The sequence below is a fragment of the Lepidochelys kempii genome, chromosome 12 (assembly GCF_965140285.1).
Source record: "Lepidochelys kempii isolate rLepKem1 chromosome 12, rLepKem1.hap1, whole genome shotgun sequence".
Classification (NCBI taxonomy): Eukaryota; Metazoa; Chordata; order Testudines; family Cheloniidae; genus Lepidochelys; species Lepidochelys kempii.
Window position 1 is genome coordinate 23500296 of NC_136391.1, and position 27788 is coordinate 23528083.

The following is a 27788-nucleotide window of genomic DNA, read 5'->3' on the forward strand; positions in this document are numbered from 1 at the left end:
ATACTTTGCATTGCAAGACCCCCTTTTCAGTTGCTTATAACTTTGCCAAAGGATAACCACTCAGGCTGAATTTTTCAATACTGGGTATCTGCCTTGGGCTGAACTCCTTCAAAAAGCTTCAGCTAAAATAGTTCAGCTGTTCCCAAAAATTAGATTAGGGAAACGATTCTTTTTTTTTTTTTAAATGGCCTACAGCTGTTCCATGGAAAAGTTTAGCAGCTCCATGGTTCAGACCACAGACTTGAAAACTGGTGTAGAATTGGAGGTCAGCTCTTGCATCAGGGATGTGCCTTTTGCCCAGAAAAAAATTACCCAAAGGCTAATAGCCTGGCCAGTCTCAGTTCATACATATTCAGCAGAAAATTATTAGAGTTGGGCAGCTAAATTCTCTGAAGACTTTGCCTGCACTGAGCATGCTTCAACAGCTCACCAGGATTTTCCCTGCAATTGCTTCTCCCATTACTACAGGCTAGGGCCCTGGAACAGAGCAGAGACATGTTCTCTCCTGTGCTCTCAAGGCTCCCCCGGCTGGCACCCAGGAGACAAAGAAAAGGAAGCCACCTGACTCAAATGCCACCTGGTGCATTCCCAGAGTACTATCAATCCTGTGCACTGAATGAGGCAGGGGTCCTGTGGGAAAAAAAGTAGTATGAGATCATGTAATTAGAAATGATAACATAATGCATATACAGGAGTAGTCTGAATTAAGGTTACATATGCAATCTTAATTCAGGTATTTCCTAAATTTGTAGTGCTTAACTTTGCAACCTTAACATTCATTTAATGTAGTTTTTGGTGTGTTATTTACAATTAAGATAGGATCATTATAGTTTACCTGGGCTAGAACCCGCTTCTCTGATCTTGAGAAGTCTTACTCATGTAAATAATTCAAATGTCTGATCTTAAAGATGGAGTTACTCATGGGAGTAATGTTTGCCAAGACTATCATGTGGGGTTTTGCATGGACAGGATTAAAGGAGAAGAGATTCACATATATGGCTCAATCCAGAGAGTCAGATTTAAATTTATCCCAGCAGCAGCAATATTAAGATACGTACAAAACTAAAAAAGTTATCCTGATTTTAGCTCTCATATAAAAACGGTTTCTTGTCTAAAGATTCAAACTAAAAAAGTTACACGGATCTCAGCAGGAAACTAATTTGTGTCTATATTCTAAGATCATGTATTTCCCAATGTACGCTATTTTAACATTTGGCATGCCAGGAACTATTCTCATTCATAAATAGCTGAACTGTTTAATCATATGCTACTGCTAAACGATATTTCACAAGCTACAGAAAAACTCCAAGAGCATTAATATGTTAAGTCAAGAAGCTAGAACACAGGGTTTAAGTTTCCTATACCACAAAGGCTGGGAAAGAGAAAATAAAAATTGGGAACACAAAGTGTCCTTCAGTCAGTCACAGTTTTTACTTAACTATTTTTTCAGAAAGGTTACGGAAAAAGTTCAACTTCCTTTCTACCATAGATCCATGGAACAGAGTTTCAGATTTCTATCTGGAAGAGAAGACTGAAAAAAAGCTTTAGTTGTCCCTTTAACCATGTGAAAAAGCTGATCAGAAACACAAGAGGGAGGTGTGCATGAGAAACCACACTATCTCCAACCATCATATCCCAACTCATGGGCAAAATACAGAATTTAATTTATGAATATAGATAAGCTTAGATAAATGTGCTGTTTGTAATCCACTGCCTGGACCTAAAAAGAACATAATACAAATCCAAGACAGACCAGAGTGATTTAAAATCATTTTGATTTGACAGATGGTCACAGGAAGAGAGTTCAGTGTGGTGATCTTACTTCAGTTCCCAGCACATCAGATTACACATCACAAATAACTAGCTCTAAACCGCTTAGTGGCAGCAGTATAGACTCGTTTGCCATCGGTCAAGCAGACTTCTGAGCATGGTTCAGTGTGATCTAGAGCACCAACAAAATGAAATGACAAAGATGAACAAATCCACATTCAAAAATAAAAACCAGTTAAAACACTTCTGTAATTAAGATAGCAGATGTATACTGTGCCTTAATAAAGGAGTACAAAACCCACAACATACCTTGGACTTCAGAATAGAATTTATCCTCTGCATGACACCCCCAAACAATATCATCATGGTTGAGAATTTAAACTTTGAATATCTTATCACATTAACAGTTTCCACAATTATAACTCAGTCCCTTTGAGCTTGAACAGTGTTATATTGCTGCACAGGGGGTTAAATACTTGCAACATGGCCAAATGACAGTTGCTCTAGGAGCCACAATTCTAAATTTCCTTCCCCTCAGTATCTCCTTCCTCCCTTTAGCCCAGTTTCTGTGGGTTGGAGTCCTCAGCTATTAAGTGATATTTTGGTATTTGATTTTAAAGAAAAAAAAAATAAAGGAAAAGGATGAGTTAATACATTGAAATATTTATTACAACATGTGGAGATCAAGAGATTTGAATGTGTCTGTACGGAATTCAGTACATAAAATGTAATGTGGAAGAAAAAGGTGGAACGGACTGCCTGTGCAGTTTTTTTTTTTTTAACCAGAAACTGGGAAAGACATTTTTTCTCATTAAAGGGAAAGTTTTTAAAAGTTTTCATTTGAGTTCTCTGAGACATGGTAATCATGGAGTCCTATGACAACCTTTTGGATTCACTTATCAGAGCAGTACTGCACTTCAATACTAGTGTTTCTACCATTTTTTCACTAAGACAAACAGTTCCACCACAGTTCATTTTTACTCACTAAAACATTTAGTGACATTTCAGGCAATACTGGCCTTTTAAAGCTACATAATACAATGTGTACCAGAATAACTAACCTGTACACTTGTCACTGCAGTAGCTTCAGACTTGGCTGCTACTTTGCTTTGTGATAAACAAAATCAAGAATATTTTCATGCCACTGTTCAAAACACTTGCACAGTAGTTACAGCCGAGACAGGTGGAGAACTAATCAAAATATGTTCTTGGTTGTTATTTGAAGGAAACTGGTCTAATATTAGCACAGGTCTGAATAATGGCTGAGGCTTTTTGAGTTGTGTACCAATTTTTTTTTCTATTTTCAAAGTTTTCAAGCTATATCTAGATGAAAAACAAAAAACACAACCCCTCCTCTGAAAAAACCCACCCTTATATTGTCCCAAATGTTAGATGATGGTACTCAACTTTTGAGTTTACACCAAATGTTGGTACATCTGAGCCAAGGTTTGTTATATATCATATAAAACAGAATTAACAAAGGTTTTCAATGATTCAATAATTTAATCATCATAGGACAGGGGGGCACCCATTGATAAACTAAGGGTATGGGATTTAGCAAGTAATTCTCTATAATGTCTTTCAAGAACTACATTTTCCAAACACATTTGCAAGAGTACTCTGCCCTAAAAAAAAAAAAGTATCAATATTTGTCTTTGGATTTTAAGAATTTTCTACCTGTCATTTGACAATTCCTATAACAAAACTGTGGCTGAATCTGCAGTAGAGGTACCATCTGCGATGTGGTATTGGAAAACATGTTCACCAACTTAAGCAGGTATTCCAGAGAAGAATGCTGTTCTTATTCTTCCATGTAATAATACATGTAAAGATCTGTGGTCAAGAAGTATCTGACTACAGGTATTATCTATTGCTGCCTCTAGGTGTAAATAATTAGTCAGAAGCTCCTAAAACATTATGTTTCCTCTTGACAAAGACAATACTTCAACCAGTTAACTTGCCTGAAACTAGATGGGAGACTTTCTAATTTAAAGGTCTGATGCACTGAAATAAGTAACTTATTATTACTGAAGTGCATCAGACTTTTACATGTAACCCTTTCAATAAGTATAAAGGGATGCATAATTTGGATAGTCATAAGCTTATCACCATCAAGTCACATAAGACTTTGGATCCAGAGCTAGGGCTTATCCTTTTTCCTGACTAGGACCATTATGCAATTACAAATCTTTGCTTACACGTTGAAGGGAGCTGTAGCTCACGAAAGCTTATGCTCAAATAAATTGGTTAGTCTCTAAGGTGCCACAAGTACCCCTTTTCTTTTTGCGAATACAGACTAACACGGCTGTTAATCTGAAACCTGCTTACACATAGTTCAAGTTCACCTAGCGTCATTGCATTCCCATGCAAGATCCCACATACTTTGGCTCAACCTTCCTAGGTTAGCATTGCCTTGAAATGGGGAGGCAGCTACTTAATTGATCTTGGGCCTTCCATGACAAATTTCAAGAAAGTTTCTGAAGCTAGATACCACTTAGAACATATGGTATTTTTTGTTCCACTATGGTGGTATGTGTTACATTCTCATATCCCCATAAAGAATGAAAAAAGAGAAAATGTATCTATTTCAAGTCACTTAATTCAGCAAGCCATCTGGCTGTTCCTTAAACCAGGGGTGAATGAGGTGTGGAGACTGTGGCAATTAAGTTTTCTGGCACTCCTCGTTGATAAATATGTACTCTATGTTGCAAAACAGCATAAGTTACTGTACAGTGTAGTGGTCAGTACTCACTGTTACCATTTAAGTGAGTCTAGAGCACCCATTACCAAAGTATATAGCTACCAAGAAAATTTTAAAATTATAATATAATCAGCACAGTATGAAATATTCACTACTCACCACTAAAAACTATTAAATTAGTATTTCTACAATATATTTTCAAAGCAGTCAATTCACAATATTTTACTAATTTGTAACAAGTGTTCAAGTTTGTCACATTAACTTACTGCTAATTTGCATATACAGTTATAAAAAGCCCAAGCACAAATCCTCTCTTGACTCAACATCTATACTTGCTACAAAGCTTCCTAAACAGTTCACACTCACTTAAGTGAGCTCAAAGAGAGAAACACAACCTTTTACTCTACATACTGTATCAGAAGCTTTGGAAGGAAGCAAAATGTGTTGATACGAACCAACGAGTCTGAGTCACCTTCTGCATTCTTTTAAAAAAAAAATCTAAGATAGTATTATGATTAAAGCTGCGGAAAAGTATCAGTTCTCCTAGCCTGATAGAAACAGTATTTACTCATGGAAAAAAAAGTTTGTACTGTCTGAGAAATAATCAGCAACAACTATTAACGCAAGTGGGACCACAAGAAAAACCAATAACCCTGTGTTTAACTCAAAGACCCTTAACCCCGTGTTTACGCTGCATGCAGTTTAATCCCAACATAATGTAATGTTTCCCCCCCAAATTAATTCAAAAATATATTTGGAGCTCTTTCCCCACCCCATGGGACAATCAGAAATGTGACTTAATTAGCCCTCTGGAAGTCTCCAGTTTGGACAGAAACCTATAGTTTGGATCGGATATCAACAACAGAGTTGCAGTGTCAACATTTAAGACGGTGAACGTTGCTATACCGGAGAAACAATTACAACAATCCCATCCAGAGTCCAGCACTGTGTTGAGGGTGGAAAAAGAATTTGCATACTTCCCTTCTGAAACACGTTCACTCTCTGAAAACACACACTCTCTTTGCAACGGTGTCTCCCTTGAAGCGTATAAAAATGAAGCCAACCGAAGCTCTGTGTACAAGCCCCACATGCCTGCATTACGCTGTAACTTAACTCCCACAGAGAAGCAACAGCACTGCCAGGACCCAGAGATCTGGAACAAAACATACTTCCCGCTCCCCCTCCATCCCATCTCTTACGCTGGGGTAGCAGAGGAGGATGGAAGGTGGTTTTCGAAGCTTGAGTTCACAGGCCTTGGTAGGAAGACAATTTAAAATGAAAACCATGTGACAGCGGCAAACCCTGTTTTCAGTCACCCCCACTATAAAGGATGAGCTGGGGGCACCGCAAGGACAGCTACAGCCCCCGAAAGTGCTACCCTCTGCCACAGGAAACGTCTCGGTCAGTGCTGACAAGGCCAGGAGAAGGGGCCCCACTTGCCCAGCAGCCCCCAAAGTCATACACTCCCTCCGGGGGGGGGGGAAGTCCCCCCAGCCCGATTTAGAAAATAGGGAGTCAACAGACACCAGAAAATTTACTTACTTACAAAGGTAACATTGTCTCACTTCCTCCCCAGACACAGAGCACCACTAGCGGTCCAGCCCAGCTCCCCCATTAACTGCTGTGCATTTCAACCAAGCCCTACCAGGATCCGAGCGGGCGGCGCACCACAGCACCCCAGCTACGCCAAGCCAATGAGCCCCGGCTTCTCCCGCGACGGAGGTAGCGTCCACTCAATCAGCAGCCTGCGAAGGCGGAGCCTAGGCACGCCGAGGAGCAGGGCGGCTGTATTTCGCTGGAAAGAGAAACCGCGGCGCTACTTCCTGCTCGGCACCACGTGACTCCTCCAGGTGCTCCAGCTGTGCAGTATTTAATGTCAACAGCTGAGGCGCCAGGTTGGTATTGGGCAGGCGAGTTTCCAGGCGCTACAGACCGGCCTCTGGTCATCTGGCACACATGGTGGCAGCACTCGGGCTTTAATTAAAGGCTGTCTTGTTTTTAGCTCTGTTTTTAATTCATTCCTGCCGATTCGGCTTGGTGCATTTAAAAACAACGTGCATCTGATTTTCTCGTACTGGAGCCGCCTGCAGGAAACCGCAGCTGTTCTCCATCTCGGTGTATCTGGAGTAGGGACTGGGGCAGTCCTCCCTCGGATGCTGAATACTGTGCGCAAAGCGATGCCACTCACTCCCCAAACTCCTCTCCCGCTTGCATGGACCGTAGGAGGATTTGGAGCCGTGTGAGCGGTCGGAAGGGGCTAGATCTAAGTATTTGCATGCGGGATCCGAGCTCCGCGATTACCATGCGTGTTGGTGACATCTGGCGCTGGCAGCTCCCTGGATCCAATAGAGGGTAATCTGAACTGAGCCGCGGGAGGTAGACCAGCGGGGACACCAGTTCACCCAGCGAGCAGCCCGCCAGTTGGAGCCCGCTGGCTGGGGCACTGGTCTGCAGCCTGCCTGAGCCATGGTGAAGGAGGAATGCAAAGCGCTGCTCGATGCGCTCAGCAAGGTGACTGCTTGCTATCGGCACATGGTGCTGACCATTGGGGGCACCTCGGACTCGCAGAACCTGCGGGAGGAGCTCAAGAAGACTCGGCAGAAAGCCCAGGAGCTGGCGGTGGCTAACAGGAACAAGCTCACCGCCGTCTTGAAGGACAAGACGGTGAGTAAGGAGGATAAGACTGAATTCGAGAGGCTCTGGGTGATCTTCTCCACTTGCATGGAGATCCTGGAGATTGACATGAAGAGAGCCCTGGAGCTGGGCCAGGAGTTCCCCCTAAACGTTCCCAAAAAGCACCTGATCCAGACGGGCATGAGCGGGGGAACCTCTGGGGTGGCCGCCAGGGCTATGAGCGTCCAGAACATGAAATACGAGGCTGAACACAACATAGATGTAGTGGATTTGAAAGACCTGGAGAACGAGATCAACCAAGTAGGAGAGATGATGTACGAGATGGAGATGAAGGTGAATGTCCCCCAATGGACAGTAGAGGCTAAGCAGGACCCTGGGGCTGAACTCAAATCCACCATTAGCGTGGGCGCCTCCTCCATTGGCATGATCTCCGTGGAGGAAAACAAATCCTTCTGCGATATCAGCAAAGTTCTAGCTGGGATCATTTTCTCCGCGGTGCTCATTATCGCTATTGTCTTGGCGGTGTGTGTGGTAAAACTCTCATAGGCTGGCTTAGTGTTTCTGCAAGACAGAACCACTTTCTCTCTCACAAGTATTTCATGCAGTATGGACCGCTTCAGGATGGGTCACTTGGAAGAGCTGACAATTTAATATCTTGCGTATAAAATAAATCTGGATGGCATACAATCTGATCATGCGTGGAGCATCTGGATGTATGTGGTTTTGGTTTGTTTGAAAGCTCTAAAGGTACGGATCAGCCTACAATATAGGATGACTTTTTGCTGGTTTTGTAATGGTTAACTGTGTGCAAAGTATCAGGGTATTATCACTACAGGCTATAGCAGGGATTTGTCTGCTATTAATAGATGACTGTTCTCAGTAGCCTGAAATTATTCTTTAATAGGCTCTGATGTTCATTGCTGGTCCATGTTTACAAAGTAGTTGAGAATTGCACAGGATTTGGGGTCTAAGGTGGATGTCTGTGGCAAAACTAATGGACACGTGTGTGAGTTTTCCTCTCAAACACAGGATATTCTGTCCAGAAGAAAAAATAGAAAATCCCAGTAAGAAGATTAAACAACCTCTATTTTATCTTAATTCTTGGAGAGTGTGCAACATTTGATACCAAATGCACTGTTTGTACAGTCCCTAATTGCACTTTTTGGCAGGGTACACATTAATAATCACTAAAGGCAATAAAAATCTTCAAAGTAGATGGAGAGTATCTTCTGTAGAACAGCTTTCACAGAGAGATATTAACAGGCTCCATCCCTCCCTTTTATACATCTCCTTTTATTTTCCCCAGCAGAAAAGCTAATTCTTGCTACTTGTCCAAATTCTTCTTTCCATGCAAGTGGTTGGACTTCACATCAGCTGCAAAATTAAATATTTATCCAAAATTAGAAGTAGTAATTTCTAAAACGGGTTGTGGCAAACTAACAAAATCATGTAAAGTGAAAACCGATGCTCTAGCTTGTCTGCCTCAGGTTCTGTAGCACAAATAGAGGTCTAATCTCATGTTGACCTCTTACTGTTAATGAGATCTATATCTGCAGGAATCCAGAGGAAACTAGAACTGCAGGGCTCAATCCTGTTGTTTTTATTTGCCTGATTAGTCCAATTGAAATGACTGGAAATGCAAAATTGGGCCTATAGTTGATATCTTTAATCGGATGCCTGTGCAGTTTTGTAAGAACAGAGCATAAAGCCTAACTTTGACATTTTGTTCTTGTTTGATTGTTTGCATGTAGACAGTTTAAACTCTTTTCCCTCCCCCAATAAAACTGTGAGTACTGACACAACACTGACTTTGAAGAGAATTTCTGTGATCTCTTGCATAAAAATGCATGTATTCATTTTTTAAATATACAAATTATGTACATCTGTTCTGATTAAAGTAGACTTGCTCCTATGCACACAGATTCTTGAGGAGGTATACAATGTCAGGGGCATAGATTGTACTGTTCAGGCAAATATAAAGACAAGGCACTGCTTTATAGGGTGATAAATTAGTGACTCCTCTGAATTGAGCATAAAGGACGCATTACTAAAATTCACCATGAAATTTGTTGACAAGAAGTTACTGGGCATATGCAGTATTAGTGTGTATGCGTGTTTTAAACAAAATCATGTTAGCTTTCTTAATAAAACAGTTTTGTGATTCAAAAGATGGCAAACATATTTAAAATATTATTATTAACCATGTTTATTACAGTTATGCCTAAGGGCCAATCAAGAGTGACTCCCCCATTATATATAGGTACCATACAAACACAGAGCAGTAGACGGTTCCTGCCCTGAAAAGCTTACAATCTAAATAGACAAGATTGGAGGAAGATGCTCTTCTGAGGTGAAGAGACTGAGGGAGGAGTGGGGAGCAGGAAGGTTGGAGCAAACAGCCAAGCAACACAGGAGAGATAAAGCATGGTCAAAACTGTAGAAAGTTCTCCAATGGACCAAAAATCCCTGCTTTGGTTGCTTCTGCCCTTATTGACTGGAGTTTCTGGTTGGCTACTCCACAGTTTTCTCCTCGTGCCCCCAGAGTTTACCCTTTAAAAGTGAAGACGAGTAAAGTTAGATTTTTGGAGCGCAAATAAAAGCTCTTGTATGTCATATTTCAACCTATACATTGTTGTAGCCACGTCGGTCCTAGGATATCAGAGAGACAAGGCAGGTGAGTTAATATAGTTTATTGGTTTCAGAGTAGCAGCCATGTTAGTCTGTATTTGCAAAAAGAAAAGGAGTACTTGTGGCACCTTAGAGACTAACAAATTTATTTGAGCATAAGCTTTCGTGAGCTACAGCAGTGTATAAAGCCTCACGAAAGCTTACGCTCAAATAAATTTGTTAGTCTCTAAGGTGCCACAAGTACTCCTTTTCTTTTTATAGTTTATTGGACCAACTTCTGTTGGTGAGAGAGAGAAGCTGACACAGAGCTCTTCAGTCTGGGAAGTATCCTCAGAGTATCACAGCTAAATATAAGGTGGAACAGAATGTTTAACACATATTTCAAGAGACCATTCATGTTTAAGTGGTCAGTTAACACTAAGTGGAAACACTAATCCATGCTACTACAGTCTGAATTTAAGGCCATATATTGATCTTCCTCAGCATGTGGAATTCTCATAGATGCTAATGTGAATTTTGCATATGGTCCAGCCCAGGCTAAGTCTTTATGTGTTGTGAGGATTCATAGCAAGGCTGTAGATTTTTAACCAATACAGTTCACTTATTTTACTGGGGTAATATCGTATGTGATTATTAATCTGACTGCTTAATGGTCACAAACAGATTATTTTGAGAAGAGAGAGAAAGTTTGTATTTTTGGTGCTATTGTTCCAGTCTGCCTAGATGGAGACTTGCTGAAACTGCTGTGCATTGACTTACAAGTGAAGGACTCCTTCACAACTATAAGGGCTTGACAACTTTTCTAAAAATACACACGCACACAAAAAATTGCAGGAAAACCTTAATACTATAGATTTGGATTGCTACCACCAATCACTAGATATTCATGTTCACTGTTTGCACTCTCCCATCATTCAGTTTACAAGGAACTGAATAAGAGCTAGGACCTTATCCTGTTTTCCTTGCACACCTTTTACTCCTATTGTGCTCAATTAACTTTGGTAGGAGTTTTGGTTGTCCAAGGAATGCAGTTTTGGTATCCGGTGGATAATAAATGATTAATTGTCTTGAAGTCCTGAACTGTGTAGACTGTCTGTATTCAGTTAGTTGTATAAGTGTTTTAACAGTAAACGATTTGACATTTTCAAAAATGAGCCTCAGGTTAATGAGTTGTAAATCTGTAGTGTATACAAGACACATGCACTCAGCTACTCAAATCTTTATTTCTGTGAGTAGCCCTTATTCATGTAAGTAGCTCCTCTTACTTCAGTGTGATTACTCCCATAAATAAGCCTTTGCAGGACTGGACCCCTTATCATTCCAAAAAATTAAACTTTTCTATCTCAGCGTAAACTGCAGATTTACACATCATTAACTTGTCCATGTCTCAACAACATCAGTATTGTCAATTGAGCATACATTAAGGTATGTGATATTAAAAGATAATCAGAAGTCTGAGAGCAGGATTGGCACCACCTAATTGGCTAATACCCTACCATTAATCTCCTAAAAATACCTAGTACAACTGTATGTACAACGTGACATAGTTCAGGGAAACTTACATGCATAAAATCCAAATGGTAATAAACAAAAACCCTTTGTGCAAGTCTGCATCAAGGAGCAGATCCTAGTCTCATCAAATAATCCAAAATTTTGCCTTAGATTTAAATGGGAGCAAGAGCATTCCCCCAACCAAGTAAATATTTTGCACTTTGATTCTTACTGCTATTAGAAAGCTTTTTGTGTCATGTTAGAATATCTTATTATAAATAGAAACTTTACAAATAAGAATATGGGGAGAATGTTATAACATCCCAATGAGCAACCTGAAAGACATTAACTAGCAATTACAATTTATTTATCCATCGAATACCTTTTTAAAAAAGCTGAATTAAACAATGAAATTTGGTTTCTTGTGAAACAAATTAATCCTTTTGTTCTGAAAATTCTGTTCAGTTTACAGATTTTCATGCTAGGAATGAACTTTATAATTGCAGTTTGAAGGGATTGAGAAGAATATTTTTGCAAATAACAATTATTAAAATCAAGCTTTATAATATTGTACATGTTCAATGTGTGACAAAAATAAAAATATTTTGACTATGATGCTAACCTGGGACCAAAATGTTATTCTGTGTATTCAGCAAGAAATTAAGCAATGTGCATTTTTTTCATACTATCAGATTTTATTTCAAAATAATTGTCTTATCAATATTGCATAGCCATTTTAATATGAGTCTGTGAAATATTAAAATCTTAGAGTTGAATGAACTTGCATCATTCCATCCTGTACATGGTGGAATGACATTTTCTATACTTGCAGTAAAACTTGCTAATGTCACTATTATTTCTTCCATTTAAAATAAAGTATGTTCTGTTAACTAACTGGTTCACTTGCAGCAGTAATTAAATAAAAAAAAACTTTAAAAATATGTCTATTGACAATTAGCTCAATAAACCAGATGATTCTATTTAATTCTAAATCATCTGACTGATATACCAAACTCTCAGATACAAACACCATAATTCTACATTCCTATTAAAGAAAAAACAAGTACCTTCTGACTACTATTCCAAAATTAGGAGCCTAAATACCTTTGTGGATCTGGGCCCTGGTCCCTAACCCCATTAGTACAGCATTGTCTCCTGCAGTACATTATATACTAATACTTTGCCCACTCTAGTTTCATTGATTTCAATGGAAGTAAGGAGCCTAAATACCATTAGAGTCTGCACCTCGGTGATATAATAAATCTTTTCTATCTCTAATGTCTGGGACCCAAATTCTGTGGTCTTGAGTCAAGCAAAGGTCCTATTGACTACAATAGAAGTTTTGCTCGATTGAAGGACCACAAAATATGGGCCATTGGCTCTCATAATAACAGTGGAAGCTAACCTGTTTCTGTGAAATGTTGCAATTGTTAAACTTGACAAAATTAATTCTGGAATCGTTCCCCATCCATAAAGTTAAGCGCATGGGTAAGTCTGCAGGATCTGGGCCTTAGTTCATAAACTACCTGAACACCAGACTAATTGGTAATGCTCATGTTCTAAACTGACAGCACAATGTGAATCTCATGGCATCATGAATATGAGGTAGGATTAAAGTCTCAGTATTTAATATACAGAACTATGTAAAAATATTTTCTAATATGAATTAAATTATTCAAAGTAACAATACTGAACAAATTGCATGATGTCAAAGCAGCATTGGGATTTAAAAATAAAACACAAGTTCCCATTTTTGTAACCTGAAAGATTGATTATAGCCTTTTAAAAAAAATTATATTGAGGAATGATCATATATACAGAAATGTTTAAATGTTTTTGATGCTTCTGATCAATATATTTACTCTTCACAGATTTTCATTATGTAAAAAGTCTTTCAGGAATACTATTGGATTATAGTTCTCTAAATGCTTTCTCTCAATATGATTATGTTAGTCTTTTAATGCAGGCTGAGTCTGTGCAGAATAGTAGGTCTACATGTGAACAGTCATTTGCTGTTGTAAGCATACAGTAAAAGGGGGCTTAATGAAGAAATTATTATTTGTTATATCTGATGTACTTGAATAACAATGGAAAGATCTTACCCCTGGTCTACACTAGGACTTTAGGTCGAATTTAGCAGCATTAAATCGATGTAAACCTGCACCTGTCCACACAATGAAGCCCTTTATTTCGACTTAAAGGGCTCTTAAAATCGATTTCCTTACTCCACCCCTGACAAGTGGATTAGCGCTTAAATCGGCCTTGCCGGCTCGAATTTGGGGTACTGTGGACACAATTCAACGGTATTGGCCTCTAGGAGCTATCCCAGAGTGCTCCATTGTGACCGCTCTGGACAGCACTCTCAACTCAGATGCACTGGCCAGGTAGACAGGAAAAGAACCGCGAACTTTTGAATCTTATTTCCTGTTTGGCCAGCGTGGCAAGCTGCAGGTGACCATGCAGAGCTCATCAGCAGAGGTGACTATGATGGAGTCCCAGAATCGCAAAAGAGCTCCAGCATGGACCGAACGGGAGGTACGGGATCTGATCGCTGTATGGGGAGAGGAATCCGTGCTATCAGAACTCCGTTCCAGTTTTCGAAATGCCAAAACCTTTGTCAAAATCTCCCAGGGCATGAAGGACAGAGGCCATAACAGGGACCCGAAGCAGTGCCGTGTGAAACTGAAGGAGCTGAGGCAAGCCTACCAGAAAACCAGAGAGGCGAACGGCCGCTCTGGGTCAGAGCCCCAAACATGCCGCTTCTATGATGAGCTGCATGCCATTTTAGGGGGTTCAGCCACCACTACCCCAGCCGTGTTGTTTGACTCCTTCAATGGAGGTGGAGGCAATACGGAAGCAGGTTTTGGGGACAAAGAAGATGATGATGAGGAGGAGGTTGTAGATAGCTCACAGCAAGCAAGCGGAGAAACCGGTTTTCCCGACAGCCAGGAACTGTTTCTCACCCTGGACCTGGAGCCAGTACCCCCCGAACCCACCCAAGGCTGCCTCCTGGACCCAGCAGGCGGAGAAGGGACCTCCGGTGAGTGTACCTTTTAAAATACTATACATGGTTTAAAAGCAAGCATGTGAAAGGATTACTTTGCCCTGGCATTCGCGGCTCTCCTGGATGTACTCCCAAAGCCTTTGCAAAAGGTTTCTGGGGAGGGCAGCCTTATTGCGTCCTTCATGGTAGGACACTTTACCACTCCAGGCCAGTAACACGTACTCGGGAATCATTGTACAACAAAGCATTGCAGTGTATGTTTGCTGGCGTTCAAACAACATCCGTTCTTTATCTCTCTGTGTTATCCTCAGGAGAGTGAGATATAATTCATGGTCACCTGGTTGAAATAGAGTGTTTTTCTTCAGGGGACAATCAGAGGAGCCCATTCCTGCTGGGCTGTTTGCCTGTGGCTAAACAGAAATGTTCCCCGCTGTTAGCCACAGGGAGGGGGGAGGGTTGAGGGGGTAGCCACGCAGTGGGGGGAGGCAAAATGCGACCTTGTAACGAAAGCACATGTGCTATGTATGTAATGTTAAAAGCAAGGTTTACCCTGAAAGAGTGTAGCCACTGTTTTATAAAATGTCTTTTTAAATACCGCTGTCCCTTTTTTTTTCTCCACCAGCTGCATGTGTTTCAATGATCACAGGATCTTCTCCTTCTCAGAGGCTAGTGAAGCTTAGAAAGAAAAAAAAACGTACTCGAGATGAAATGTTCTCTGAGCTCATGCTGTCCTCCCACGCTGACAGAGCACAGACGAATGCGTGAAGGCAAATAATGTCAGAGTGCAGGAAAGCACAAAATGACCGGGAGGAAAGGTGGCGGGCTGAAGAGAGTGAGTGGCGGGCTGAAGAGAGTAAGTGGCGGGCTGAAGACAGGGCTGAAGCTCAAATGTGGCGGCAGCGTGATGAGAGGAGGCAGGATTCAATGCTGAGGCTGCTGGAGGACCAAACCAGTATGCTCCAGTGTATGGTTGAGCTGCAGCAAAGGCAGCTGGAGCACAGACTGCCACTACAGCCCCTGTGTAACCAACCGCCCTCCTCCCCAAGTTCCATAGCCTCCACACCCAGACGCCCAAGAACGCGGTGGGGGGGCCACTGGCCAACCAGCCACTCCGCCACAGAGGATTGCCCAAAAAAAAGAAGGCTGTCATTCAATAAATTTTAAAGTTGTAAACTTTTAAAGTGCTGTGTGGCATTTTCCTTCCCTCCTCCACCACCCCTCCTGGGCTACCTTGGTAGTCATCTCCCTATTTGTGTGATGAATGAATAAAGAATGCATGAATGTGAAGCAACAATGACTTTATTGCCTCTGCAAGCGGTGATCGAAGGGAAGAGGGGAGGGTGGTTAGCTTACAGGGAAGTAGAGTGAACCAAGGGGCAGGGGGTTTCATCATGGAGAAACAAACAGAACTTTCACACCGTAGCCTGGCCAGTCATGAAACTGGTTTTCAAAGCTTCTCTGATGCGTACCGCGCCCTCCTGTGCTCTTCTAACCGCCCTGGTGTCTGGCTGCGCGTAACCAGCAGCCAGGCGATTTGCCTCAACCTCCCACCCCGCCATAAACGTCTCCCCCTTACTCTCACAGATATTGTGGAGCACACAGCAAGCAGTAATAACAGTGGGAATATTGGTTTCGCTGAGGTCTAAGCGAGTCAGTAAACTGCGCCAGCGCGCCTTTAAACATCCAAATGCACATTCTACCACCATTCTGCACTTGCTCAGCCTGTAGTTGAACAGCTCCTGACCACTGTCCAGGCTGCCTGTGTACGGCTTCATGAGCCATGGCATTAAGGGGTAGGCTGGGTCCCCAAGGATACATATAGGCATTTCAACATCCCTAACAGTTATTTTCTGGTCTGGGAATAAAGTCCCTTCCTGCAGCTTTTGAAACAGCCCAGAGTTCCTGAAGATGCGAGCGTCATGTACCTTTCCCGGCCATCCCACGTTGATGTTGGTGAAACGTCCCTTGTGATCCACCAGAGCTTGCAGCACTATTGAAAAGTACCCCTTGCGGTTTATGTACTCGGCAGCTTGGTGCTCCGGTGCCAAAATAGGGATATGGGTTCCGTCTATGGCCCCACCACAGTTAGGGAATCCCATTGCAGCAAAGCCATCCACTATGACCTACACATTTCCCAGGGTCACTACCCTTGATATCAGCAGATCTTTGATTGTGTGGGCTACTTGCATCACAGCAGCCCCCACAGTAGATTTGCCCACTCCAAATTGATTCCCAACTGACCGGTAGCTGTCTGGCGTTGCAAGCTTCCACAGGGCTATCGCCACTCGCTTCTCAACTGTGAGGGCTGCTCTCATCTTGGTATTCATGCGCCTCAGGGCAGGGGAAAGCAAGTCACAAAGTTCCATGAAAGTGCCCTTACGCATGCGAAAGTTTCGCAGCCACTGGGAATCATCCCAGAGCTGCAACACTATGCGGTCCCACCAGTCTGTGCTTGTTTCCCGAGCCCAGAATCGGCGTTCCACAGCATGAACCTGCCCCATTAGCACCATGATGCATGCATTGACAGGGCCCATGCTTTCAGAGAAATCTGTGTCCATGTCCTGATCACTCACGTGACCGCGCTGACGTCGCCTCCTCGCCCGGTATCGCTTTGCCAGGTTCTGGTGCTGCATATACTGCTGGATAATGCGTGTGGTGTTTAATGTGCTCCTAATTGCCAAAGTGAGCTGAGCGGCCTCCATGCTTGCCTTGGTATGGCGTCCGCACAGAAAAAAGGCGCGGAACGATTGTCTGCCGTTGCTCTGACGGAGGGAGGGGCGACTGATGACACGGCTTACAGGGTTGGCTTCAGGGAGCTAAAATCAACAAAGGGGATGGCTTTACATCAAGGAGTATTCAGGTAGGACTTCACGGAGGGTTCCAATAAGAAATGGTGCACCTAAGTTATTGTTCTTATTGGAACAAGGAGGTTAGCCTGGCCTCTGATTGATACATGGCTAGATTTACCTCACTGCACCCTCTCTGTGAGTGACTGCAGTGTGACCTAGAGGAATGAGTCCCCTAGACAGGGGAGGGGGGGAAGCAAATGAGTACAAAACAAATCTGGTCTATTTCTTGTTTTGATCCACTCCATCTATCTTTTACATCTTTGGCTGGCAGCAGACGGTGCAGAAGGACTGCATGCCATCCACATCTCATGGCTGCTCGGCAGAAGATGGTACAGTACGACTGCTAGCCATCCTCATCTCTTGCCTGCCCGGCAGAAGATGGTACAGTACGACTGCTAGCAATCAGTATCGCCTGCCTACTCACCACAAGATGGTTCAATAGGACTGACTGCAGGACTAAAGAGAATGACCTGGTCAAATCACTCCAAATTTAGTCCCTGCGCCCATGTCTGCCCAGGCGCTCCCAGCCGACGTGGCCAGGAACACCTCGGACACGACGAGGACAGCTACCAGTCGTACTGCACCGTCTGCTGCCAGAAGGCAATGGGTTGCTGCTACTGTGTAGCAATGCCGTACCGCGTCTGCCAGCACCCAGGAGACATACGGTGACGGTTACCTGAGAGGGCTCCATGCTTGCCGTGGTATGGTGTCTGCACAGGTAACTCAGGAAAAAAGGTGCAAAACGATTGTCTGCCCTTGCTTTCACGGAGGGAGGGAGGAAAGGGGGGCCTGACAATATGTACCCAGAACCACCCGCGACAATGTTTTAGCCCCATCAGGCATTGGGATCTCAACCCAGAATTCCAATGGGCAGCGGAGACTGCGGGAACTGTGGGATAGCTATCTACAGTGCAACGTTCCGGAAGTCGACTCTAGCCTCGGTACTGTGGAAGAACTCCGCCGAGTTAATGCACTTAATGCACTTAGAGCATTTTCTGTGGGGACACACACACTCAAATATATAAAACCGATTTCTAAAAAACTGACTTCTATAAATTCGACCTTATTCCGTAGTGTAGACATACCCTTACTGACAGCTCATTCACCTGTGCACGTTGGGGAGGGAGGAAAACGGTATGTGGGCAAATATGTACTTTAATAATTTTATGACAGTAAAGTATGACTCCTTGCAATATGGTTATGCTATTATATAGTTTTAAACAGGTGAAGATAAATTACATCTTGTTAAAGTCCTAAAAGAAAAATAATAAAAATGAATTGGATAATGAAAGTGATTACAATTTTAAACTTTAAAATGCTGCATTTCAGAATGAGTTACTTTGGATTAATCATGTGGCATATCAGTCCATACTTGACCAAAGTTAAAGGATAGTTCAAAATATATTTTGCAGTTTTCTGAAAGGAAAAGAATGTAAGTGCTGAATTCTCAAGCTGTTTTATTCTACATCTAGATCAGATGATTGGGCATGGCTTCAATATATAATCTATCTGCTGAACAAGTAAAAAATCATATCAAGGAGTCTTGGAATTATGCCAGTGCTGAACCCTAGGTATCCAAAAAGAAGTCTTGTATCATTCTCCAGTCCAAGATGTGGCATCTAAAATGCAACACAACACTGATGATAACAACATTGCCTGAATCCATGTATTACTTTGCATTAGATTCAACTGTCTTGCATATTATATACACACACAGAGCTCTGTTTAATATCTTGTAAAATGTAGGTATGGTTTGTTGAGAAAATAAATGAAGCAATGACACATTTCCAAAGAGTAATGTGAGCTATTCTTAGTTAGTGCTTACACATTGGTTCAAGTATATGTGATTTGGAGCTCTGTATTTTTACCTTTTTTTTGTTTTATTTTGTTTTTGGGGTATGTTATTTGATAACTTGCATTTTCAGTTTAAAATATTCAATCTAGGGGAAAGGATGTACCAACCGCCTTAATTCTGTATGTATGAATTGTATATATCCTGGCTCTTGCCTATTCCTTCATAACAAGAGATATACTATCAGACGTAAAGGGTCTGCATCTTCTCTCACATTACTATAAATCAGGAGCAAATCCATTGAGCTCAGTGGAGTGACATCAGTATAAAATTGGCATCAATTAAAGGAGAATCAGGCCCATAGTGTTTATGCTGGTATTGTTAGCTCTATCAGCTGGATACAACATTTGCTTGATTTGCCTAATGAGCCTTTTAGGGGGTGGGCACAAATCAGCACTGAGCAAAATGAACATAGTTAAGTTAGTTACATTTGTATAATACTTAACATAGTTTACAATTTGGCTGCAAAAAATTACTTGTGGCTAAAACCTGCTGCAATATAAACAGTTCAAACCAGAAGCAAAATAATAAAATAAAATAAAACACATACATACACCCCTCTCTTCAATTATCTTCAAAAATTAGGAGAGTGTAATGGGTGTTCCTACAATTCAAAAAACAGCTTCTTTCAAACTGCAAGTTTAAAAGCTATTAGACTGGATTTAGTTTGCTCACACAATACAAATAAAAGTCAGATTTATTTTAAGATATTTCACAATATTTTTCCCAAACAAAAATTTCAGATTCAGAATAAACGTTTTGTAAATCTTGAAAACAGATTTTGTTCCATGTCTATTCTTATACCTATCACTGTACTGAGTGCCTAAGTGAATATGAAAGCTATTCAAGCTGTATGTGTACTAAATTATATTCCAGCTAAATTAAAGCAGATCACAAAACTAGGGAATGTTCTGTATCTTACCAGCACTCCTGCACGTTACACCTTTGTGAAAGTTTGTGAGGTAAATACTTCTCACTGTACTGAATGTCTTTGAAAACATTTATTTCAAATGGATATTTCTCAGTCTGTTGCTTGTGGGTTCTCACAGAAGCCTGTGAAGGTGGTGTCTTGCCTGCCTATTGTTAACTATATCTTGTATTCAGAGTAGCAGCCATGTTAGTCTGTATCCGCAAAAAGAAAGGGAGAACTTGTGGCACTGTATTCAATATTAAACGTAATGCTATGATTCTAGAAGTTATATCACCCTTTGCCTGCCAAGTCCATTTCTGGTGTGACAGCACTGAATTCAGGGGCTTTCATCAGTGATGAATTTGCCCGAGGGAATATATTCCCATGCATGATAATGAAACAGTCTCCCAAAGATGTGCTGAAGAAAAACACAGTGAAGAGTTTTTCTGTATAACATCTAATGATCGGACTTAGTAGACATGAGGAAAACCTCTTATTAAATGCAAAAAACTAAATTAAGGAAAATATAAACACAGATAGCCTCAGCACTACAAAATTCATAGCTGGACATTAAGCTTAACACTACAAAATTCATAGCTGGACATTAAGCTTAGATTACAAAGTATGGAAAGATCTCTTGTAATATAGCTGAACACCTCTGACCAAACTCAGACCTAGTCTAGGACTAACCTACAAAGTTTTGTGGGCATAGCTATGTCAGTCAGAGATGTGGGAAAAAAAAATACACCATCTAGCTAGGCCAGCAAGACCCTCAGTGTAGACATAGCTATGCTGACAGAAGAGTGCTTCAGTCAGCATAGCTACTATAAGTTAGGGAGGTGGTATAACTATGCTGACAGAAAAACTCCTTCTGTTGGCACTCAACATAAGCTAGGACTACACTAGGAATGTACGCCAGTATAGCTACACTGGTAAAGCTATACCACAAAGCCTTTGTACTGTAGACAACAAAAGTTCTACTGTAATTATATGAAAATCACATGGAAGTCTGAGACAAATTAAGTGGTGATGAAATGGAGGTGTTACATTTGGTTTGACTCACAAAAGTACTGTAACTTGCAATGATTTTGTATTCAGTGCATGTACAACAGTAATATAATTTGCACACCAATGGAGTAGAAAGGGGTGTAGCAGGAAAAAGCAAGACTTGGCATGTAAGATGAAGATGATGGGTAGGTTAATGATCTGATGTTAAAAAAGACAGAAAGCCAGCGTACAGTCTTTCCTATACCCTTAATTTATTTTTTGCCAGGAACTGATCTAATATTCTTCATCAGTCTGATAGGCAATAATTGAACTTGGAAAAAACTGCTGATATGGTTTCTGCATTCCTGAGCCATGATCAGACTGAAGATCCCCAATCAGTACAGTATTGTTGCGATGTTTCAGTTGATATAATTGTACACTGCCCCCGAATGTATAATTTTCAATGTGCTGCACTGTTTTGTATTGAAAATGCATTACCACATTCTAGAAGTTGGCTGGGGGCAGATGCACAGAGACAATCGGATCTGTTGGCACCTATGAAGGCATAGAAGGCAGTCTGAGATTGTGATGTAGGCATGTTTCTGCTAAAATGACCAGTAATGAAATAGTTAACAAGGAAGCCCGGGTTATTTCCACCACTGATCTTGAAATCAGCAAGAAGTAGTTCATCCTTTACACAATGTGGAACTGGGACATGAGCAGTAACATGACACAAATATTAGAAGAGACTCCATGACTTGGGGAGGTCCTTTGCAGCAAGGAATTTGGCAATATTTTCTAAACTAGCTCTGCCACACTGTGTCCCCTAAAAATAAGGCATATTTCATTAATCACTAGAGGGGTGGGTGCCATCTATTAAACAGGCTGTGTGTTCTGCAGAGGTCTGCTATCCAGTTACAGATCTGGAGTGACCCTATTTAGCTTCCAAGATCTGACAATATCACAGCCTGAGGTTGAAGATCTCTTTGTCTACTTATTAAACATAGTGGGCAACACAATGTGTATACATAATCCTGATTAAATAGGTTGGGGCTTGGGGCTAGAGCTGAGTGGAAAACAGTGATAATTTTCAAGATTTCAAAACATTTTCCAGTTATGAATTAGGATGAAATGTCAAAAATTGCCAAAATTTTCATGAACCAAAATTTAAAAAAAAGGTTCTGGTCAGTTGAAACATTATGTTTCAATAATTTCAAAACATTGTTTCAACTTTTATTTTAAAAATATTATAAATTAATTTAATTTTTTAAATAAAATTGTTTCAAACAAAACCAGATTTTTTCATTTAAAAATGCCAAATTGGAAAGTTATGACAATTTTTAATTTCTAATTTTTGTTGCAATAAATATTTTGAAAGGAGAAATTAATTGAAACTGACCCTTTCCTGCAAAATGTTTCAGTTGTATGAACTAGCAGTTTCTGATAAAAAAAAGTTTCATCAAAACATTTCTGATGATCTCTAGCCTGGTACTACCTCTGATTTCCAGCCTGACCCTGGCTCCTCCTTACTGAACCTGGCTCTAGCGATTCTTCCAACTCCTGCTAACTACCACCCTTGAGCACTAGGCCAAACTGCCTATGCCCCGGTCCCTTACACATATCCTAATACAATGCTTGTATATCTGGGATGCAGACAATGCAGGAAAATGTTTAAATCCAAACAAACAAAGTTTCTGGTAGCTGTTTTCTTTAATTAACAAAAAATACCCAGTTTTGTAAAATCTTCTTTTTCACAAAACCTAAAACTTAGGACTATATTGTGTGATGGTGTCCCTTTAATATGTTATTTGTTCTCTTTTGGGGAACACTAAATGAGCCCCTCCTGACAGTTTGACCTGATGCAAGTTCTGTTTGGGGTATGTAAGGAGGGGGGATTGATAATAGACACCAAATTGGAAAAGGATTTTTTTTTATCAAGGGGTTAATGTGATTAAATTTGAAAAAAGGAAAAATAGGTTAAATAACAGGAAAAACTTTAAGACAGTGATATCTATGAGACTGGGATAATCTACCGGAAGTGCTGGAAGCTCTATGGCTTGAGAAATTTAAAATTAAACTGTCAAAAGCAGTTGAGAATATTGTGTGATCTGGATATGGCTACTAGACAAATATTGTTCCTTCATCTACAATGTCTGGTTCCATAAAAGGGACATTGTCACACAATATAGCTCTAACCTTAACCACGGGCTAAGCTGGGACTGTCCAGAGCCAGCTGAGCCTGTGTGACAGGTTAGAGTAGCCGTGGGTATGCCATAACTGGCTGGCTGTGACACCATAGGACCATTGCAATGGCTAGACTCTCTTATCTCTGCCCATGACCCCTACATACCACCTGTGCAGGAGACTGCAAGCAGGACTGTGCAGAGTTCCTGCTCCAGCTCTATAATACATAAGGACTTCCCCTATAATTAGAGAATTTCTAGGGGCTGAATCTGCCAGGTTTATGACCACTTTGATCACTGGAGTCAGCATATAGGACTGTATTGCACTGATGAATTGGACCCAGTGTTTTTAATGGGATTACTCTTTTGAGTAACACGAAAAAGATTCGGCCTTTAGATTGTACTGAGATAAAAAGAGGTTACTGCTGATAGAACAGGTTAAAATCATAGTTTATAAGATGACAAAATGATCTACACTGTTTTCCATTATCAGAATTTCCTCAGGGGATGTGTTATGAAATAATGACCACCTGTTCCAGAAATTAATGTTGAATTTTTGCCAGAATAAGACAGCTGCCTATAAGAAATATGCTGGCATATTATATTGCAGATTTGGAAATGATGTTGTTCATTATCTATACATGAGCCCTCACTGCTTAAAAATGCTTTTACACTGGAATGATATAGCATAATTGAATCTGAATCTTTGATCAGCAGAATCTAGATCCACTGCACATTAAGTCTAGGAAGACCTTACTTGTTTATTAATATTTCACCATTTAAAATCAGCTCTTAAGCTGTAGCACATTTTCTAATAAGATTTACATTCTAGAGAAAAATAGATAACTGTAATAAGAGTACAAAAGACAAAGAAATGTCATCTGAACTCTGATTTTAGAATCAAAATGTCTTCCAGCAGTAATCAAAAACAGGGGTGTCCTTTAAACTCCCACTGCCTAGGATGCTAATCATTATCATTGATGAGGGAGTACAAATAAAGAGGCCTGGGTAACCAGATGTCCTGGTTTTGCATGTGTGTGTTTGTGGAGGTGGGAAATGGCTTTGTGGCTTGGCTGATTATACTGAAGCTGGTGTTTTGTCCCAATTTTAGTATAATCAGCCAGCTGGCTGACCTTCTGTGCTCTGCAGTCTGCCACCCTAGCACCAAGATGAACTTGTAGCCCAGCTGCGCCTGTTACGCCCAACTGCAGCTTGCAGCATCTCACCATTGAATTGTTGTTGTGCACTCTGATGCACAATGGAGTCCAAATTCCTGTTTTGTGCACACTGGCATGCTGTGGAATTTAGAGTATTTCAGGTTTCAGAGTGTACAACAATTCATTGAGGAAATACTGCACTGTAACACAGCACAGACACAGCTACAAGTTCACCTAGAAAGGGAGTAAACTGGGTGGTCAGCAGCACCAGGCACAGGAATTTGGACAACTGACAAAGAGAGGCTTAAAAAAAAAAAAGACATGGATGGGAAGATTCACAAATAGGCACCCATCCTCTGTCACATCCATTTGCTGACCTGACCAGATATCCTGGGAGGTTTTCTGTGAGTCTGAAGCCTGCATCCAAGAGGTTACAGAAAGGTTGCTGAGGCTCATCCAGCCCTCTGACCACTGCTCCATGTTGCTCATCCATGTAGGCACTAATGATACTGCCAGCTGTGACCCTAAGCATATCAGTAGTGACTACAGATCTCTCAGACATTGAAGGAGTCAGGGGCCTAGATGGTGTTTTTGTCCATCCTTCCAGTTGCAGTTAAGACCCATTCAGGGATATATACATCCTGGAAATAAATGCATGACTGTGCAGATGATGTCAACAGGAGGGCTTTGGCTTCCTCAACCATGGGATGTTGTTCTGTGAAGGAGGACTGCTAGGAGGAGACAGAGTCCACCTAACAAAGAACGGGAAGAGCAACTTCATACACTGACTTAGTGATCAAGTGAGGAGGGCTTTAAACCAGGTTCAAAGAGGATAGGTGACAAAAGCCCACAGGTAGGTATAAAAGAGCCTGACAGATGACTAAATGTTTGGGGGTGGAGGAAATGGTAAATTACAATAAGGTATAGGAGCCACAAGTGAGAAATTTGTGGGGGAATCCGCTCAACTGCTTAGATGTCTATACACAAATGCAAGGAGTATGGGGAATAAACAAGAAGAGTTGGAAGTCTTAGTACACAAGCTAACTTATGACCTAACTGGCCTCAAAGAGATTTGGTGGGATAAATTTCATGACTGGAATACTGGTATAGAAGGGCATAGCTTGTTCAGGAAGTCTGGGCAGGGAAAAAATCGAGGAGGTGTTGAATTGTACATAAAGAACATACACACTTGTTCTGAGATCCAAGAGGCGGTGAGAAGCAGATCAGTTGAAGGTCTCTGGGTGAAGATAACATGGGGAAAAAATAGGGGCAATGTCATCGTAGGGATATATACTAGACCACCAAATCAGGAGGAGGAGGTAGAAGAGGAATTTCGAGAACAAATAACAGAACTATCCCAAATACAAGACCTGGTAGTAACCGGGGAGTTGAGCTATCCAGACATCTGCTGGAAAAGTCATACAGCAAAATACAAAATTTCCAATAAATTATTGGAATGTGTTGGGGACAACTTCTTATTTCAGAGAGAGGAAGAACAAATCAGGGGGATACATGGAATAAATGTTTTCATTAATATGCCCAGTTATTTCTCCTGACTGAATACAGATTATTTTGTACTCAGCAACATTTCTGAGTAGTTCGACTATTACCCTCCAGTGTATGTTATTTGAATTTCATCTGCCATCAGACTGACCATTCATCTAGCTGTGTTAATTCCTTTTTGAATATTTGGTTAATCTACATAATTTTGTGTCATTTGAAAATTTTGCTATCTCATTATTCCTCCTTTTCCAGATCATTGATGATTATATTAAATATAATTTCTAGTACTGATGTTTGGGGCAGCTCTTGGTTAACTTTTTGCAGTGTTGAAGATTGTCTATTCCTACCTAGTTTTATGGATTTTAATCACTTTTTAATTCATGACAGTATTTCACTCTCTGACTTCTTACTTTGCTTGATAACCTCTTGTGAATGACTTTGTTAAAGGCTTTTGAAAAGTCTAAATAAACCACATACAAAAATCCTAAAATAAAGTTATTTAGATTGCAAAGTCAAGCCTTTGAAAGAAATGCCAGAATTAAGAATGCATGCAATCTTAATTCTGCCCACTGGTGCATATGCATTATGATAGTCATTCCATGACCATATATTATTTGTCCACAGAACCTGTGTCTTATTCAGTTGGAGGGAATGTTCAATGATTGAGTTATGTGTTCAATATTCCCTTTTATCTTTGTTGGTCAATATATAGCCTCACACCTTACTTACTGAACACCATCCAAATCCTATAATGAATTAATTTTCTCATGGTGCTCATTACTGTAATACAGTATCTGAATGCCTCACAAACATTAAATAATTTATATTCACAGCATCCGTGGGAGCCAAGAGATTATTGTTATCCTCGTTTTACAGATGGAGAAACTGAGACTAAGAGTTATGTCTCAGATCAGACAGAAAGTCAGTGTCAAAATGAGAATTCTGGATCTCCTGATTCCCAACCTTGTTCTCATTCCTCCAGATCTCATTGCCTCATTACCTGTGGAACTAAGTAGACAGAGCTCCCATTGACTTCAGTTATAGTTGTGAGTCCTCAGTAGCATTTCTGAAAGTTAGGTCCTACATATCTCAAGCACCTAGAAAAATGAAGAATACATTTAGTGGCCACCTGTTAAAATTTGGTTTAAGTAACTTGTCCAGCATCATAAAGGAAATTTGTGGCAGAAGCAGGGAGAGAACTGAGTTCTTCTTTGTGTCATTAAACCAGCCTTAAACCATAAACCCATCCTTTCTCTTCTTATAGTACTCTGATTCATTCTTCACACACTTTCAACTTCTAGAGCAAATGTGGCAGGATTCCCACAAAGAACAACAATATGCAACAATCCCGATTCATCCCTTGAGCACACTGAAACAGTAGGTTAACAATGAATGAGTAGCCCCCTTTTACAGATAGCATATCTAAGGACAAACATACAGTAGGTTAGTTCTGAAAGGCAGCATGGCTATGTGGATGAGAGTCATACCAACAATCTGCTATATTAGACATCTATATTCTATTCCCAGCTTCTGTGAATGCTCAGTGTGGCATAAGCCTACACTGGTCCACAGGCTGACTGAGGGGAACCAGACTTGGGTCTCTCTCTCCCACTGCTACAAAGTTGCTCACAGCAACTGTGTTGAATATCTGCTCCCTGGGGTTCCCAGTATAGTGTATGGTGCAGCTATTATAGCTATGTTCTGGCCTTACAATGTTCAGGGTTTTTGCATGCTGACAAAATGAAATTCTAAAAACATAAGACACAGTAAGGAAATAGTGATTTACAATAGCTTATAACTGCCAAATCTGAATAGAATTTCATGAGATGAACAAAAAGCACCTGGGCTTTTCTGTTGTCAAAGATCAAAACCAGGTTGCAAACAATGGAGGTAGTAAAGCTTCTCAGAAAAAGGCATGTATCACCAAGAAAAAATGTTTGCTTGCCTAAATGTAGGCATCACTGTTCGTTCCTCCTATAATTATGTTACATAAAAAAATTGTGAAAAGAATGTTAATGTTGTCAAGTCAAGCACTCAAAAGATAGGAAATGCCTGTAAGTAATTAATCGAATGAAGCATGGGTCTAGAAAAATAGTCTGTGATCAAGTAATTAAAGATT

At 40.8% G+C, this 27788-nt stretch overlaps 2 protein-coding genes across 12 annotated transcripts in view; one reads left to right on the forward strand and one right to left on the reverse strand.

The window, feature by feature from the left end:
• ANKRD27 (ankyrin repeat domain 27) overlaps nt 1–6289 on the reverse strand; it is a 71325-nt gene extending 65036 nt beyond the window's left edge. For 4 of the 11 annotated variants that reach the window (XM_073307842.2, XM_073307834.2, XM_078848121.1 and 1 more), the window contains exons 1-2: nt 1440–1816; nt 562–630 (exon numbers count right to left, since the gene is read on the reverse strand). In XM_073307842.2, the coding sequence (XP_073163943.2) occupies nt 562–586 (25 nt within the window). In that variant the 5' untranslated portion in view covers nt 587–630; nt 1440–1816. The other 7 variants (XM_078848119.1, XM_073307838.2, XM_073307841.2 and 4 more) reach the window with 7 other exon arrangements.
• RGS9BP (regulator of G protein signaling 9 binding protein) lies at nt 6241–9833 on the forward strand. The gene has a single exon (XM_073307843.2). It carries the CDS (start codon nt 6938–6940, stop codon nt 7649–7651), a length of 714 nt encoding a protein of 237 aa, XP_073163944.2. The 5' UTR covers nt 6241–6937; the 3' UTR covers nt 7652–9833.
• Nucleotides 9834–27788: the final 17955 nt, after the last annotated feature.